At 39.4% G+C, this 18783-nt stretch overlaps 2 protein-coding genes across 6 annotated transcripts in view; both read left to right on the top strand.

Annotated features, from left to right (window-relative positions):
- NEK3 (NIMA related kinase 3) overlaps positions 1 to 12902 on the top strand; it is a 20501-nt gene extending 7599 nt beyond the window's left edge. For 3 of the 5 annotated variants that reach the window (XM_019668867.1, XM_019668863.1, XM_019668865.1), the window contains 9 exons: positions 1093 to 1147; positions 4488 to 4688; positions 5076 to 5148; positions 6834 to 6883; positions 9829 to 9931; positions 10468 to 10611; positions 10864 to 10998; positions 11788 to 11914; positions 12359 to 12902. In XM_019668867.1, coding sequence (XP_019524412.1) covers positions 1093 to 1147; positions 4488 to 4688; positions 5076 to 5148; positions 6834 to 6883; positions 9829 to 9931; positions 10468 to 10611; positions 10864 to 10998; positions 11788 to 11914; positions 12359 to 12443 — 973 coding nt within the window. In that variant the 3' untranslated portion in view covers positions 12444 to 12902. The remainder of the gene's footprint in view (positions 1 to 1092; positions 1148 to 4487; positions 4689 to 5075; positions 5149 to 6833; positions 6884 to 9828; positions 9932 to 10467; positions 10612 to 10863; positions 10999 to 11787; positions 11915 to 12358) is intronic. The other 2 variants (XM_019668866.1, XM_019668868.1) reach the window with 2 other exon arrangements.
- Positions 12903 to 16714: 3812 nt separating this feature from the next.
- The window catches only part of NEK5 (NIMA related kinase 5), an 87703-nt gene continuing 85634 nt past the window's right edge, over positions 16715 to 18783 (top strand). Inside the window, exons 1-2 of the mRNA XM_019668894.1 lie at positions 16715 to 16776; positions 18165 to 18303. Of these exons, the coding sequence (XP_019524439.1) occupies positions 18187 to 18303 (117 nt within the window). The 5' untranslated portion in view covers positions 16715 to 16776; positions 18165 to 18186. The remainder of the gene's footprint in view (positions 16777 to 18164; positions 18304 to 18783) is intronic.

Raw genomic sequence — 18783 nt, 5'->3', positions numbered from 1 at the left:
GTTCAGCATCTTAGCTGTGGAGGGCAGTGTCACTGGCCCTCATATGTGGGATCTGAACCGGGGCTCTCTGGCGTCCCAAGCCAGTTCTTAACCATTGCGCCACTCGGCTGGCCCGAGAATTTCAGTTTTGACAAAACATTGGATAGTGTTATTTTTTCAGGTTAAAGATCTTGGATAGGATAATGGCATTATGTTTATGAGGGAGAGTGTCCTTACTCTTAGGAGATACATGCTGATGTGTTTGGGGCTGAGTGTTTGATGTCTGCAACTCAGATATGGATGGAAGAGGGAAACAGAACGCAAATGTGGCAGATGTTAATGAGGAAAATTAGGAAGGAGGGAGGAGCATATAGGCATTTATAACTTTTCTGTAGGTTTCAAACTTTAAAAAATTAAAATTGGGGGGAAACAGTTGATAAAAGCCATTAGTCGAAATTGGAGTATCATCTAGAAAAAGCCTGGAGAACATCAACTATGAGGTGAGAATGATGGCGATGCTTAACATGAAGAAGGGTGAGTGTATAGGGCAAACTGTAGAACTCTTCTGATGTCTGAAGAGCTGTTTGGTGGAAGAATGAGTAGTCTGGTTGTCTTTGTCTTGGAATGTTGAGCTAACAGAGAGCGGAGAGGGTCCCCGGAAGACACATTTGACTTAGGATAAGAAAGAACACTGTCCCTTAGAGCCTTCCAACAGGGGCAACAGACTGTGCCCAAGGAGATGGCTGGCCATCAGAGGTGTGACCGAAGGCCTGGTTTGTTCATGGGTGGTCTGGGTGGAAGCTGCACTGGAGGCATTCTGAAGTCCTTCCTACTATGACAAGGAGTCCACAAGGATTCCCTCTTGCACCAAATACTACTGAAGTGATACCTGAACCACTCTGATTTGGAGGGGTAGGGGTTGGGGAGCAGAGAGTGCAGATTACTGTCAGTAAGTATTAGAACAAAATTACCATATGTTTTATTTTAATAGCTAGGAATTACTTGTAATATATGTTTTTATTAAAGGTAATTTTTCATTTTCTTTTATATTGGAAAGTCCATATGTTTTCATATGATAACTCATGACCCACATTGCTTTTTTTATGCTTCCAGTGACATCTGGTCCTTGGGTTGCATTCTGTATGAACTCTGTACCCTGAAGCATCCAGTAAGTATGGCGAGCAAAATGGAAAAGGCAGCCTGTCGTATCTGGCTAAGTCGTAAGTCACGTGCCAAAGTCCAGTAGGCAGTTTGCTTCCCTAGGATGAATTCTTCATTATGAAAGTTTCCATATGTTTACATCACTATCATCTTTCCCTTGACCCACTTTTATAGCATATGCTAATAGGAAATTTCCATTATTTCATTTTTTATAGTTCTGTATTTAGCCCCTCTTTCCCTCCCTGTCTCCCTCCCTCCTTCCTTTCCTTCCCTTTATTTTATTTATTTATTTTTTTGCTACTAATTTTTTTTTATTTTGGCAAAATATATATAACCTAACATTTACTATTTTAACCATTTTAAGTGTACAATTCAGTGGGATTAATTACTTCACAATATTGTGCAACCATCACTGCTATCTATTTATAAAATTTTTTCATCACCCCAAACAAAACTCTGTACCCTTAAACAGTAACTTTCTATAGCCCTCTCCCCTCAGCCTTGGTAACCTGTAGTCTACTTCCTGTCTCTGTAAATTTCCATATTCTAGATATTTCATATAAGTGGGACTGTACAGTACTTTTTCTTTTGTGTCTCTCTTACTTCACCTAGCATACAGTTTTCAATGTTCATGTTGGAGCATGCATCAGAATTTCCTTCCTTTTTATGACTGAATAATATTCCATTGTATGTTTATGCCATGTTTTGTTTATCCATTCATTCATCTCTTGATGGACATTTGGGTTGTTTCCACCTTTTGGCCATTGTGAATGATGCTGCTATGAACATGAGTGTACAAGTATCTGCTAAAATTCCTGTTTTCAGTTGTTTTGATTATATACCTAGGAGTGGAATTGCTGGGTCATATGGTAATTGTAAGTTTAGCTTTATGAAGAACTACAGAACTGTTTTCCGGAGTGGCAGCACCATTTTTATGCTTATCTTTTACAGTTATATTTCACTTATTATGTGAGTTTCTTCTCTAACTGAATTAAGAAAAAATACACTTTGCCCTATTATATATTTTTCAAGATATTTTTAAAAATAATTTTACAAAAAAGAGGTTCAATAACTTGCCCTGCTTGCTTAGCAGGTGTTTATTACATAGAACTAGCTGTCATAGGTCTGATCCCTATTACTCTCATGAGCTCTATGTGCTCTCCAGCACAGCTGTAAAAATGCTTCCTAGCACCAAGTTTCAATCCATACTTGAAACAATCCATACAACTTGTAATACCAGAAAAATCCTTCATCACCACTAGATGAAAGTAACTCAAACTGAAGGCATGCACTGTTAATGAGTGGTTTGTAATGCCAGCTGTATAATTAGAACAAAGTGGGAAACTTTAAAAAATGATGCTGCCGGGCCAGCCGAGTGGCGCGTTAGTTAGAGCTGGCTTGGGACGCTAGCGCTGAGCAACAAGGCCCCGGTTCGGATCCCACATCAGGGCCAGTGACACTGCCCTCTACAGCTAAGATGGTGAACCACAGCTCGACCTGGAGCTGGGCTGCTGTGAGTCGCTGTCGACGACCTAGGCTGCAGCCCCTGCTGCAGTGGGCTACCTAAGCTACCGTGTGTGGCCGGCAGCCAGCGTGAGCGGCTGTCCAGAGGCCGGTGACTGATCTGCCTCACCCGGGAAGAGCACAGTGATAATGCCAACATGGGCCAGTGAAGCAACGTCCTCCACAACTAGGCTGAAGAACAAAAGGACAGTAACTTGTCTGTTCCCCTCCTCCAGCTCCCCAATAAAATCTTAAAAAAAAAATGATGATGCCTAGGTTACACCAGACTAATTGAATTAAGATCCCTGAGAGTTTCCTGGGCATTAGTGTTTTTAAAACAGCTGATTCTAATGTGTGGCCCAAGTGAAGGATCACTATTGTATATAAATAAAATTATTTTTTAAACTTCAATATCTTATTTATAATTATATTCTTTATTTCCCTGATTTTGTCTTTTTCATAAACTTTCATACACATGTCCTTATTTTTTGTAGCAAGAATAACTATTAAAGAGCATAGTGCCGTCAATATTTGGCACACAGTCTGTTCTGTCAGCTGCTTTTAGGCAAAGTAGTTTGCAAACCTTTTGAAAATGCAGAAAAACTCAATAAAAATAGTTAAAAAGCCTGAGAGAAAGCAGATTCAAGCTTATTTTTCATTACTTGAATTTTTCCTTTGTCATATGTTGATGTTGATTTTTCCTTTTTTATATCTTCACTTGTATGTTTTATAAATAGGGTAATGCACTTCTAATGCAGAATATCAATGTGATCTTTTTATCAAGGCTGACACCTAATGTTAATTCTAATATATTATACAACGAAAACTCTTAAAATGCTATTCTGGTATATCCCACTCTGTTGTCAAAGTTTTTTTTTTTTAAGATTTTATTTGGGGAATTGGGAGAGGGGAATAGCGTTGGGGGATCGGGGAAGGGGAACAGACAAGTTGCTGTCCTTTTGTTCTTCAGTCTAGTTGCGGAGGACATCGCTTCACTGGACCATGTTGGCATTATCATTGTGCTCTTCCCGGGTGAGGCAGATCAGTTGCCAATCACTGGACGGCCACTCACGGCAGCTCTTGGCAGCTCACGCAGCTGCTGGCTGCTCACGGTAGCTTACCGGAGCCCACTGCAGCTTCACTGCAGCCTACGCTGTCACCAGCAACTCAGGGCAGCCCAGCTCCAGATTGAGCCGTTGTTCACCATCTTAGTTGTAGAGGGCACAGCATCACTGCCCCTAATGTGGGATCCGAACCAGGGCCCTGCTGCTCTGAACTGGTGTCCCAAGCCAGTTCTTAACCAACGCGCCACTTGGCCGGCCCTCTGTTGTCAAATTTTAATAGCTATGTTGATGACATGAAAGATGAAAAGGATTTTGTAGTAGATGTTTAAAACTGGAAAAGTCTAAAGTGCATATTACCAGGAAGTAGACATAGGGTTTTCTAGGGAGGAGTGAAATAAATGACCACTTATTGTAAGTCTTTAGTGTCATTTGTCTTCTAAAAAAAGTCATATGTTTGTATTACTTTGATTTTTAAAATATATATAAAATGTGTATCTGCAAAAACATTGATTATAAGTAATAAAGTACCCAAAGCTGGCCTTACTCTAGATAGGGAAAATTTTTTTTTCTATTTATGTTTACCTTTCTCCTAAACAAAATCTTATGTTTACCATAAGATTTTGAGTAGTATCTTAAGGATACCTCTAGGAAGAAAAATGACCAGGCAGCAGATACATTTATAGAATTAAAATAATTCATATGAATTCAGTTCCTCTGGTATGTTCTTATTTTTATTCTCCTTCCTTGTATCTGCTTTTATAGTTCAATTTTACTTTTTAGTTTCAGGCAAATAGTTGGAAAAGTCTTATCCTCAAAATATGTCAGGGGTCCATGAGCCCACTGCCATCTCATTATTCCTATGAACTTCAGCATCTCATCAAGCAGATGTTTAAAAGGAATCCCTCCCATCGCCCCTCAGCTACCACGCTTCTCTCTAGAGGCATTTTAGCTCGACTTATCCAGAGATGCTTAACCCCAGAGGTATGTTACGTGTTGGCTTGACTGTGAACAGTTTTCAAGTGTATGTAAAATGGTTCCTTTTAAACACAGTTCCATGTTTTACCTGTAAAAACTCAAATAATGCAGAAGTGTATAAAAAAATCATAAAAAGTTAAAACTTCCTTTCCCTCCTGTTCTCCCTTCAACAATGCTTTCCCCAAGTACAATCACAGGCATAGTTTTGCATATCCTTTCAGATCTTTTTCTAGATAAGTGTCTGTGTGTCTCAATTATATCTATTTTTAAATGGCATTTTTAGTTTTCAACTTTCAAGTGTTATTGTGGGGAAGAGTGTTGATAGTTAAATGACACAGCAGTGTCTAAAGAAAAGTGGTTCATATCTTTAAATTCTCTGCTCTAAATTATCAGATTATCACAGAATATGGCGAGCAGGTATTGGAAGAAACCAAAAAATCTAAGCATAGTACATCAAGAAAACAGGGTAAGAATTTTGGAAAGCTTATTTTTTGTCAAGTGTTCTTTTTAAATGTAGTATACCAAAAAAGAAAAATTTAATTTTCAAGTTAAGTGAGAGCTTTTTCAGAGATATTTCTCAAATCAAAATTTCCTGTTTGTTACTTAAGACGTAATTCTGTACTGAATCTTATACAGTTAGTTTGCCAGGGGTCAAAAAGCCTAGCTTGGAGATTTTAGTGATGTTTAGTGATGTAACGATTATTCTGTTTCATTATTAGTACCATATTTACTCTGGTTTGCTATGGGCGAGGTAGAAGGCTTCTGTGGACTAGCCTAGGAATCTAACCACAAAAATGTTATGTTTAGCAGAAAATTATCCTCAAGTTTCCAAAGATCCATCTTGTAAATAAATTTTTTGAAAACAGAACCTTTATAAAAGTTGGAACTGTTCACATAATAGCTGCACAAAACTTTCATACATCTATTGTCAATCCTGAGCAAATTGCAAGTGTAATTTATTGCGTCTTTGGAAGTAGTCATCTCTTAAGTTTTTCAAAGCTATTTTTGTCATCAGATGTGACTCATTTTCCATCTGAAGAGATCCAACAAAGACAGTAGATATGACCAGAATAAGAGAAAAGAGTTAAGGCAAATGGAAGATCATCCACTGTAGGGACATGTTGCAAAACCTCCACTGTTTGGTGTCCATTCTCTCAGCGTTATGTACCACAAAAGAAACACTTCGAAAACTACTGTTTCCTTAACGTTAAATTTTAAATGTCATTTTTGTAAGAATGTAAATACTTTAGTGATGTAAGCCCTTCAGTCTTATAATTCAGCCTTTTCTCCATTATTTAAGAGGCAGGTAGTAATCTTTGTTTCAGCAGTTTGTTTTCGTGTTAGTTCTACTTAAGGTATTGCTTTGTAGCTTTTGTTCACATCCCAGGGGACTATGAAATCAGTTTTTAAATGCCGGGCAACAGCAACAACAAAATCAGGGTAAGAAAAGTTTAAAGATAGTTTGGAAAAGTGTAGTTTTCCGATTTCTAAAAAGAGAGGAGTAAACCAGCAGAGAGGTGCCACCATGTTGGGTCCATGTGTCTGGTGGCATCTCCAGCTAGTCTGTAGACAGTGAGACCAGAACAATGAAAGCTCTGTGAGGACAGGGACCGTGTCTCATCTGCTCACTGTTGTATCTTCCGTGCCTGTCATCATAGATGCTCAATAACAAGTATTTAAAATGCTGACTGAATGAGGAGTAAAGACTGCAGACCTATGCCAGAAGAAAATCAGACTGGAGCTATTCTAACCAAAGGGATCTACTGCCAGAGTTTTCTCTGACTGAGAGTTGCCTATTCCACCTGCGATCACAGCTGTCAGCAAAGGCACAGACTAGCTTGTGCTGAAGGTGCTAGTGACCTTCCGAGGATTACCTCCTAGTGCCTAAATAGGCTGGTATAAATAAATAGAGGTGTCAACTTTCAGATGAATGTTAGGAATAAAACCACAGAAATAGCCTCTTTTAACAGCTGAGGTGTTACTAGTTGGTTAAAGCTTGTTATCACTATTCAGGCTAATGTTTTGGTTCTTTGACTTTAAAAACTTCATCTGTCCTCATTTGTCCCTCAACCTTTATGCAAATCACATTAGCAGCTTAATAATGTAATCCTTTCCATGCTTTCCCTTTTTGCCTTCTCTTTTCTCTTTAAGCAGACCCTCATAGAATCAGGATGGCTTTGGAAAAAGAAGCAAGCACAGTGGTAAGTGCTTTAGACTTAAATTTATGAAACAACCATTTCCTGGGTACCTGGTATTATTAGGTGTTGTGGGATATTTGGAAGACTGTGACCTGGTCCCTCCAGTTTAACAGGTTTTTATCTTTTAGCATGTGAAGTAATTGGTAGCTATTGTCCTGTACTGCCAGCTGAACCACCTTAGATCATCATTTATTTTGTTTTTTTGTTTTGTTTTTAATTATTGATGACAAGTGGTTTCAATACAAATGTGAGAGAACTTTGTTCAGCTTTTAGTCATGAAAATCATGTTTTAGCTTGGCTTTTGATTTGTTTTCTTAGTGTCGTAAAATATATATAACATAACATTTACCACTTTAGTCTTTTTTTTTTTTTAAAGATTTTATTGGGGAATTGGGGGAGAGGAACAGCATTGAAGAACTGGGGAAGGGGAACAGACAAGCCCCTGTCCCTTTTGTTCTTCAATCTAGTTGAGGACCTCACTTCACTGACCCATGTTGGTATTATCATTGCACTCTTTCCAGGTGAGGCAGATTGGCTGCTGGCTAATGGACCGCTGCTCATGGCGGCTCTCAGCAGCCCATGCTGGCTGCCAGCCACTCACAGTAGCCCACAGCAGCCCACTGCAGCAGGGGCTGCAGCCCACGCTGTCGCTGGCGACCCATGGCAGCCCAGCTCTAGGTCGAGCTGCCATTCACCATCCTAGCCATAGAGGGCGCAGCATTACTGGCCCCAATGTGGGATCTGAACTGGGGCCTTGCTGCTCAGAACGGGCGCCCCAAGCCAACTCCCAACCAATGCGCCACTCAGCTGGCCCCATTTTAGTAATTTTTTAAGTATATAATTCAGTGGCATTAATTGCATTCACAAAATTGTGTAGCTATTACCACTGTCTGTTTCCAATACTTACTCATCATCCAAAACAGAAACTACCCATTCAACAATAACTCCCCACTCCTTTCTCACCCCCACATCCACCCCGGTCCCTGGTAACCTCTATCCTACTTTCTGTCTTTATGACATAATTGGCCTATTCCAGATACTTCATGTAAGTGGAATCATACAATATTTGTCCTTTTGTGTCTGACTTCTTGCACTTAGCATAATATTTTCAAGGTTCATCATGTTACAGCATGTATCAGAATTTCCTTCCTTTTTATTTAGATCACTATTTTGATAGTGACATTTTTTTCAAAAACTTTTAGTGCCTCCCCATTATCCCAGGAATCAAGTTGACATTTTTCAGCCTGGCCTTCAAAGTCCTGTTGGTGTTTATCTGTGAATGCTTTTGCATGAAAGCTGCAATAAAGTCATACACAGTAATGGCCAATCCACTTCCAAGTGTTGTCACAGCCCTCTCTATAAATTGTGTCCTACTGACGATCTTTCTCTTTCTTCAGCATTTTAATCAATCTTTAAGCTTTAAAAGGAAAGGATATACTAACAACAAATTATTCTGTTTGTGGAATGTACTAGTAATTAAACTCGTAAATTTTTTTAATGAACCTTAGATTATAAATAAATAACAGCATCCCACCATTATGTTGCTACAAATGGAATGCCTCTGTCCTTTTTTTCTTTGCATGGTAATACTATTTTTTCCAACTTTATTGAGGCATAATTTACATGCAATAAAATTTACTCACTTTTAGCATACAGTTTGATGGATTTGGGTAATTTTATAGTCACATAACCACCACCACAATCAAGATATAGAAATCCCATACCCATAAAAGGTTTTCTTGTGGCCTTTTGTAGCCGATTCCCACTCCCGTCCCAGGCAATTTTAATACCACCTCGAGTAGGCATCAGTCATTGTGTTTTCACAAAATGAAAAGGGTACAGTATGTACACAGAATGGACAAAGAGCCAAAAAAATAAGTCAGGTAACAGGAGAGCTGAGGGAGGAAGAGAGTCCCGGGCAGGTCCACAGGTGCGATGGGCTGGGAGTGGTGTTGGATGCTGCTGTCTGCAGGGCAGTGATTCTCAGCCAGGATGGAAAATGGGACCCCCCCCCCCGGGAGCTTTTAAAAACTGCTCATCATAGCCACCCCTCCAAGATTTTGACGTCTTTGTCTATGGGAGAGGGGAAGACTTTTGAAATCATGTCCTCTGGATGTGTGGGGAGAGAAGTTTGAGAACCACTGTATAGAACATAAGAAAACAACGTGCCAATTATAGCTTACTGTTTAATTTATTGATTTATTCAACAAATCATTGAGAACCTATGTGTTGGAGACCCAAGGCACTAGATATGTATTCCTTCTCAAAATATATGCAGATTTAAAGATGATAGCATGTTACTATATGTTTCATGAAATCAAGAGCTTAGATAATTTAGAAAAATAATGAATTGAGTGCAAACATTTTGACCATATATAGCAACTTTATACAACATTTCATTTTTATATTTCCAGCATGGAAAGCCCAATATAGCAAACCATATTGAAATGTTTTTATTACTTATTTCCTCTCTGAAGACCTCTCAAATATCTGTCATTTTTATATAATGTCTTCATATGTGCAATGATTGATATTAACAGCTAATAATGTATAGGAACTATTAATATACATATACATATGTATGATGTATATGGCTATTAATATACACTTATGTATAGGGTTCTATGGTCCTTAATGTTTTTTAATTCATTAACCTTTATTTAAAATTTAAAAAAAAATTTAAAACATCTGGGTGCATAAACATAGACATTCTCCATGATTTTATAGAATTGATAGTTTGGGGATAATTACTCAATTCTTGTAGCTCGCCTCCTCTCTCACTCTCCTTAGTAGTATATCCTGTAACACTTATCACTACTTTGCAATCAATACTTCAATAAAGTTGTGTTGAAAAAAACAAATTAAAACATCTGATTTTGCATAGTTGTTTACCCTTTTTTGTAGCAATTCACACATTGTTTAATCTGTATTTTTAATCTCTTTTAAAGCAAGGGGAAGAACAAGGTAGCAAGAGTAGCCACGCTGATTTAGGAAGCAGTAATAAAAATTCCGTTAAAGGTGCACTGAGGAGAGTAAACAAAGAAGAGAAAGGTAAGTTATTCAAATTCTAATCATTGTATAAGTGAGGGGTTGGGAATATAAAAGGAATAGCAGTGTTCACATGACTAGGTCATTAGTGTCATAAACAAGTGGACAGGCAGATTTTTGTGTGCTTATCCAGGAACTTGTTTATTTCAGGAATATCTTATTTACCTATAAAAAAGAGAGAATAGTGTTTATTAATAAGAGCCTTCAGAAAAACTAGTATTAGTATTTGTTACGCTCTCCACCATAAAAAGCATGGCATTCAGTGTGTATCTTAAGTCCTCTCAGAGCTCATTCATAGTGTAATATGTAAATATATATATATTATTTTTAAAAATTCACCTTAATGATTTGTTTGTCTTTTCATCTGGATTTTTTTTCATTTCCTTTGCTACTTAGAGTTGCACAACATTGTTAGATCTGAATTTGAAACAGAAAAGAAATACTTCCGTACTGTAGCTAGAGAAATACATGTGTGTCTCTACATTAAATGAATAAATGAAAGATATGTTCCACAAACCTTTTTTACATTTTAAAACCAGATAATAAATCAATCCATCCGAGGAAAGCCACTTCACCAAGTCCTGTCAGGCGACAGTGGGAAAAAAATGCATCTAATACAGCACTTACAGCTTTGGAAAATGCATCCATACTCACGTCCAGTTTGACAGCAGAGGATGATAGAGGTTAGCAGTCAGATTGAATACTGTTATTACAGAACATTTTCTAATAGTTGCTTAACGGGCTAGAGTTTTGTTTTTTTAATGTCACTCTGTGATGGATATTTGGTGTCACACATTAGAGCACTGCTCAGACAGGTGAGTGAAGTAGATTTTAATAGAGAGTAAAATATGGTTGATTTGCTTGAAATATGATCTGGAAGATGTGTACTGACAGTCTTTTTTATTTGGCCCTAATGTTTATCTCTTCACAACTAGGTGGTTCTGTAATCAAGTATACTGGAAATAATACCCGTAAGCAGTGGCTCAAAGAGACTCCTGAAACTTTGTTGAACATCCTTAAGAATGCTGATCTCAGCTTGGCGTTTCAAACATACACAATATATAGACCAGGTGATTCATGTCTGTTAGGTAACTGTGGAAACCCTTGGATTTTTTTTAAAAAATTGTGGTAAAATATACATAACATAAAATTTACCATTTCGAACGTTTTTAAGTGTATAGTTCAGGGGCATTAAATACATTCACATTGTTGTGCAGCCATCAGAACCATCCGTCTCTAGAACTACCCATCTTCTAAAACTGAAACTCAGTACCCATTAAACAATAACTCCCTGTTCCCCCCTCCCAGAAACCCTTTGATTTTAAAGTTATAAAATAATTCATAGCATTGTATTTTTAGGTTTTCTTGAATCTTTCCTAGCTAATCTTAAGCTATAGGTAAAATTTCCCATAAAGCTGTATTACTTCTGTTTGCTCATTTGTTTGCTTATTTTAATAATCATGTGACTGCTTTCTTTGAAGAGTAGCCCATTTTTCCTATGCAAATACACTAGTGACTTTACAGTTCAGACTTCATCACAGTAGGAAACTGTAATCTGACTATCCAATGATAACTTTTAATGCTTTAATGTAAGTACTTATATTTGAAAGCTTTAATTGTATTCTGAATTCTTTTGAAGAAAGTAGTATTTTTAAATTTAATATACATACCTGATGCTTACTGGGCCTGTTTATGCCAGAAATCATGCTGGGTAAAGTGAGGAGGTACTGAAAAAAATATATAGAACATGGTGTTATCCTCAGTTAACCAGCAAGCTTTTGGAGGATTTTAGTCCAACATGCACAAATTAAATAAATACTGTTTAAATTAGCATGATTTCTATTTATCTTCCTCTGAAGGTTCAGAAGGGTTCTTAAAAGGCCCCCTGTGTGAAGAAACAGAAGCATCAGACAGTGTTGATGGAGGTTACGATTCTGTCGTTTTGGACCCAGAGAGACTGGAACCTAGACTGGATGAGGAGGACACGTATGTTGTGATATACCTAGAAAGCTTTAGCTGTGTGTGTGTGTGGGGGGGTGTGTATGTGTAATTTAAATTAAACCTTAATAATTTCAGGTTTACTAGGAGCTGGTTATATTATATTATTTTACATCATAAATGAATGTTTATATCTTGACTTTTTTGTGTGTGGGATGGATAATGCATAATAGTAACTACAGAATTCCTGACTGAGCCATATGTTTATAATCATTCAGCTTGGACTTACTATTTTTTTGTATAATAGATTATATATATATATTAATATATTTAATATAATATATTGAAAAAATTATAGAAACAGTTAAAGAAGTGATCTTTGTTCATTGCCTTTTGGAGCTCATTTTTTAAAAATGTAAATATTGTTATGGTGATGTTCTGCTTACCATGACCTTAACACGGAGGCTTAATATCCACACTGTTTTTTCACAGGGACTTTGAGGAGGAAGACGACAACCTTGATTGGGTATCAGAACTGAAGCAGCGAGTTGGCTGGCAAGAAGTGTCTGATGGCTAATACTCAAGAAAATGTTCCGCAGTCACAATGAGTAGATATTAAAAGTAAGGAATTCATGTTTAGATACTAATAGCTTACCAGATGTATATTTCCTCTTGGAAACAGAATAAAGAGGGGAAACTGAATATTTAACATTGTTCCTGATGAGTATTACAAGGTTTAAAAAATCTGCAACTCTTGTGAGTTTTTTAATTCAAAGGAGGGGTAGCATAATGGGTGTGAGGTTTGGGCTTTGCAGTCAGAACAGAAATTGGATGCTACTGCTTACTATTTGTGTCATTGTGGGAAATTATGTAACCTCTTTGGGCCCGAATTTCAACTATAATGTAAGGATAATAATGCTTACCTCATAGGGATATTGATTGTAGAGCATGACAGCAGTCCATAATGTTATTTGCATTTTTATGATGTGTGTTTATTACTCTGTGACTCTTTTTACATTTCCTAAAGATCTGAAGATCTAAATATATTTAATTATAACATAATAATGTGTACAGTTTTTCATTGATCACTGGGTAGTGATCAACGATCTGCAATGGTCTTCACAAACTACCAGCTGTCCTTAAATGCAGCCCCTCATAGGATACACAAAAGAGCCCAGGTCATTGGATCGATCCACTGTGGGAAAAGTGGGGTGGGCTACATATCTGGTCAGAAGGCATCAGCCCTGTGCATGAGAAAGAAATGGGGCCAAAGGTAAGGAATCAATATGGAAAGTATCAGAAACTACTAATGTTGTGGGACTAATGGACGGGGTAGGATCCCAACATGTATGGATCACCCACCATGGCACACTGGGCTGGCTCCTGTCATTTAATTCCGTGGTACTTTAGTGAGGTGAGAATATTTTACTAAAAAAGAACCAGGCTCTTCCCAAGGGATGCCACAGGGGCAAGTGTGGGAATAGCAGAAGCCCGGCCTGGTATAGGGAACAATGTTCAAGTGAAGAATAGGAGAATAGTCATGAAACCACCGTGGGATCATTAATAAGGATCTGCTAAAATATGGAATACATCTTTTAAAGATTCAAACAATTTTTTTAATCTGAACATACAAAACCTGTGGTGTAGACCTTCACCCCCACACAATTTATTTATACCTCAACATTTAATCATCCTTAGGCTCCTCTGGTCTCTGACAGTCTCTCAGTCTTTTCCTGTTTTTCAGGACCTTGACATTTTTGAGGCATATTGGTTAGGCATTTTGTAGAATGTTCCTCAATTTGAGTTTGTCTTGTGTTTTTATCCTAATGAGACGGAGCTTAAGGGTTTGGGGGAAGAACACCACAGAAGTGAAGCACTCTTCCCATCACATCATCAGGAAGAATCTGATCTCAACGTGACTTATTACTTCTGTTGTTAACCAATTTTTTTTTTTTAGCTGAGCCATCCTGCCACCTGTTGGCAGCTTAACAGCAGCTCAGCTTGGGCCGGGACTCGAACCGCTGTTGCTCAGAGCTCACACTCTTGAGCGAGCTCTTAACCAACTGAGTCACTTGGCTGTCCCTGTTGTTAACCTTGATTACTAGGCTAAGGCAGTGTCTGCCAGGTTCTCCACTGTAGTTACTAATTTTCCATTTCCATGCTCAGTTCACTCCAAGTAAGTCACTAAGTCCAGCCCATACTCAAGTGGAGAGGAATTAAGCTCCACCTCCTGAATGAGGATAATTCAATACTAATTCATTTGTTTTGCTGCTTAAATTGTTTAAGCTTTGGCCATTGGGAGTTGTTTCAGGTTGGCTCCTTTGGCCCTTTGATATGTCCTCATCCTTTTGTGTTTTGAGCACTGTCTTACTTTCTTGGCACTGCTAGAAATGGTCCAGGCTCATCTTGTACCTTCTCTGCCCCAGCCCCAGAATCTTCCATTTCTCCAAGGATCCCTGGTTCTTTTCACTGGTTTACAAACCAAGATCTGGGTGCTGGGTGTGTTTGTTGCGACAGGGGCGTCACTGCTTCTAGGGCTTCTCAGCAGAAAGAGCTAGGAAATCTCGTATGTATGTATACTATCCTGTGTATGTACTCACATCTATAGTCATGTCTGTATCTCTCTATATGTATATTAAGCTAAGCATCGGTTCATACTGATGTCTTGGACTTTAATCCAGTACCACAGGGTTCATTCTATCCTTCCCTCCACCCCTTGCTCTCCTGTAGCTTCTCTCTCTGATAGCAAGAAATCTGGCTTGTACCATCCTCCATCCACTTACTTACTCAACATCAAAATACATGTAAAGCTGTTTCCAAATTATTAACCCATACCATTGTGAGAAATAAATTTACCAGCTAGAATAGAGTTTATGTATTGTTCCAATTGTCTTTAACCTTACAATTCCAGTCAAAACACCGTTTCCCAGAGTTACTTAGGTTAACTCCTTTCCCCTCCCTCCCCCGCCCCCACCATTCTTGAAGACTTTTCAAATGTTATGGTAGGCAGGGATAGTTTTAAGGATATTTCCAGATACTCAGCTTCCATAAATACTGTATTCTATACCTTAGTCACCTCAAATCTTAGTATTCCCAAGTGTGTAAACATTTCCAAACCACCAAAGGGAACTTAAAACTATGTATAGTTATTGAGAGACTGAATGAGTCTTGATTGGGTGGCAAATCCTTTCAAAAGTCAGACGGTTTGCAGGGTTTTGCTTTTCATAAAATTTCAAGAAACTAATGGATGATGAGAAACCATTTTTAGTGATAGATTATATGATTTTTGACATACAGCTAGGCAAGAATTGAGGGATACTTTGAACAAAACTTCCAATTCCTACTTAGACTGGTATGAATGAGTTTTCTCAGCACTTACAGATTTAAAAAAAAAAAGCGGAAACAAGAAAAACAGAAGAGAATCAATGTTGAATCTTGTCTGTTCCAGCAAAAAGTTAGCATTCCTCTGTAGGTACTAACTGAATTAATTGGGAGGGTGGAAGAGGAAAGCCCATTCAGATCTTTAAGAGACGAATGTGATACAATTCTACTTTTTATAATTAGTATTTATCAGTGTGATTGATTTTATTTTGATCAGTTGTGTCCCAGTGTTTTTAATAATCTAATATAAAAGCCTGTGATCAGGAAATAGAAATTAATTTCCATTTATATGATAGGGTTATCAGTAAGACTGAAGCAAGAAAAGCATCATATAGAGATGAGTTCAAGGAGAGACAGTAATGATGTAAACTTTCTGATTCTTAAGAGCTTACTTAAAAAAAAAAAAAAAGATGGTGGGTTTAAAACTGCCATGGTAGGGCTGGCCGAGTGGCACAACGGTTAAGAACTGGCTTGGGACGCCAGAGGGCCCCGGTTCGGATCCCACATATGAGGGCCAGTGACACTGCCCTTCACAGCTAAGATGCTGTACAACAGCTCAACCTGGAGCTGGGCTGTGGTGAGTGCTGGTGACGGCGTAGGCTGCAGCCCCTGTGCCAGTGGGTTGCCATGGGCTACTGTATGTAGCCAGTAGCCAGCAGCCAGTGTGAGCGGAAGTCCGTCCAGAGGCTGGCGACTGATCTGCTTCGCCCAGGAAGAGCGCAATGATGGTGCCAACTTGGGCCAGTGAAGCAACGTCCTCCACAACTAGACTGAAGAACAAAACGACAGCAACTTGTCTGTTCCCCTTCCCCCAATTCCCCAGCGCTGTTCCCATCCCACCAATTCCCCAATAAAAATCTTTAAAATAAAAAAAATTTTAAAAAAACTGCCATGGTAGATTCTACTGGCTATGTTTTATTTGTGTCAGTATTTATAATTGCTGGAAATGTCATGCTTTTCAACTACTACACATGTAATGAGACATGTTAACAGCTTGATGTGTAATCTGGAATGAGGTATGGTGGGAGTAGGGGAGCATGTTAGCAGGCCATTGGCAGCAGCCAGTTTTGTAAGAGGACCATATGAAAGGCCACCAGCTGTGGCCAAAAAAGTAGGGCTCCGTTCCAAGTCTTCATCTCTTGACAATATTTGGGACCTTGCACAAGAAACTTCCTGTCTCAATTTAGCTCATTTGTAGAATGGAGTCTACTACTTTGCTGGGCTGTTGCAAAGACTGGAGATAATGTACGCAAAGCATGTGGTGCACCGCAAACAAGAACGGGAGCGGTGTGCTTGTCGAGGGTTAAGAAAGGAGTTCCATCCGGTAACACTGCTAGGTCTCCAAACTTCCTAGCCTCCGATTCCTCTTCCGGGCGGGCAGTATGGACCGGTCCTCTAGCTAGTAGGGCCCCCGCGCCCCACCCACGTTCCCTCGCGTAGCTCCGCCCCGGCCGCACGGCGGCGCGGGCACCCCGGAAACCTAGATCCACCCAGGACGCTTTTCTCACCCCACGGAGCCCGCGAAGCAGGTATGCAGCTGGCGGGCCTTTTTGTCCTTACTCCGAACTGTCCCCAGGGCCCCGGGAGCCCCGAGGAAAGGGAACCCACTTCCGGGGGGACCCGGGAGACAGAAGAGCTGTCTCTGGTCCTGGGCCGCGTCGGTCTCCATGGCAACGCTGGGCGCGCCGGGCTCTCGGGCTCAGGCGCTGGCTCAGGCGCTAGCTCCGTCGCCCACCTGCCCGCCGCCTTCCTGAGTGTTCCCTAACGGAGAAGAATTTTTCCCAAAACCTGGGGCTTTCACCACATGGTGCCACCTGTGCGGGAGGGTCGCGGTCACTCAGTTTCCGCGCTGGTGCCCTCGAGTACTAGCCCCATCCTACTTAATCGTCCCCCCTTCCGATACCCTGACACAAATTACTCAAAAACAAACTGCCCAGTCAAAGAACAAAACAAAACGTTATGCCCGAACTGTAGTATAAATGGAAATTGCAAGGAAACAATTTATAATAAAGTCTATTTCCATCTGTACTGATGTAGCCGGTGCCCGCGCCGGACAGGGAGTCACCTGACCAGGAAGTCTTAGCCACCGGAGCAGCGTGGCCAATGGGGGCGTGATTTTTCCAAAACGTGAACAGCTCTTGATAAAGTTCCAAGCGAAACAAAGTGCAGTCAAGCCTTGATATGTGTAGTTGCATTCCTCGAAAATTCAGTGTTAATGAAAACTATGCAAAAATGACTTTGTGTTTAGATGTAAAATACAATTGGAGTCTAGCCGGAGATAATTATAAACGGATTTTTCCACGGACATGAATGTGTGGGAGACTTTCTAAGGTTGTAGCGCTGCGTGATAATCCTTTACTGCGCGGAACCGTCCCTTGCATCGCGGAATCTTACAATAGTATCCGGTGCCCCAACTGCTTCTAATCAATATTATAAATGCCGCAGTGTCTCTCAGTCTCTGCGAACCGAAAAAAACTCCATAAATTTCCAAAATGTCTCCTAGGGGGCAGTACCTCACCACTGAGAAAACTGTAAAACTACACAAGCGTAAAGACATTCCTGCTTTATACAGGTGGTGATGCTGGAGTATTATAACTTTCATTTTCAGAACTTACAAGAAAATGTATTGTTATTTCCAAGTGAGGTTTTGCGCAATTAAGTGACTTGCCCAAGATCACAAAACTATAGTGTACCAAAGCTGAGTTAAACCCAAGTCTGGTCGCTGAGCCCACAGAGAAGATCTGTCTCACTTTGGTTGTTACCTGTTACCAGAAGGAGAGTTATTTGACTCTTGTCTTGGTTAGGCAGGAAGGAATGTTTAAGCAAAATGTGTTCTTTTACCTTTTGGGGATCAATTGTTCGATTTTGTTAACGTTTATGAAAAGTGTGCAATAAATTTTCATTGCTCTTATTTTAGGAACTTCCATGCATTGGAGACCATGGATAAATATGATGTGATTAAGGCCATTGGGGAAGGTGCCTTTGGGAAAGCATACTTGGCCAAAGGGAAATCAGATAGCAAACACTGTGTTATAAAAGAGATCAACTTTGCAAAGGTAAAATTAAGAAGTTCAAATTCCTGTTCATATTCAATGGTATATTCAGCTGGCTTTAAATCCAGTATGAAAAGGAAACACGTTTTGTTTTGTTTGTTTTTTACAAGTATGAACAGTTGATTCATTCACTCAACCTCACAAATCCATTGTCCAAACAGCAACCAATTATCTTATTTTAAAAAAAGAAAGGCAAAAAAGAATAAAAAGGAAATAAAAGAATTTGTATCATCCTGGCTCCTATTGCACTCCTTAGGGTAGCCTGTAAGACCTATGAAATACCACCCTTCTCTACCGCCCTTTTCTCTGTTTCACTTCCTGTGACTGCCTTCTCTTATTCAGGTCACCTCCACAAGGAGGCCTTCCCCAAATATCCTAGCTCAGGTAGCTCCACAAGTTCAAGCACTCCTTATCACACCATCTGATTTATTCCCTCTCTCTCTCTCTCTCTCTCTCTCTCTCTCTCTCTCTCTCTCTCTCTCT

This window comes from Hipposideros armiger, unplaced genomic scaffold (genome assembly GCF_001890085.2).
Source record: "Hipposideros armiger isolate ML-2016 unplaced genomic scaffold, ASM189008v1 scaffold_541, whole genome shotgun sequence".
Classification (NCBI taxonomy): domain Eukaryota; kingdom Metazoa; phylum Chordata; class Mammalia; order Chiroptera; family Hipposideridae; genus Hipposideros; species Hipposideros armiger.
Note: the sequence above shows the minus strand (reverse complement) of the source record. Positions and strands in the feature narration are given on the sequence as shown.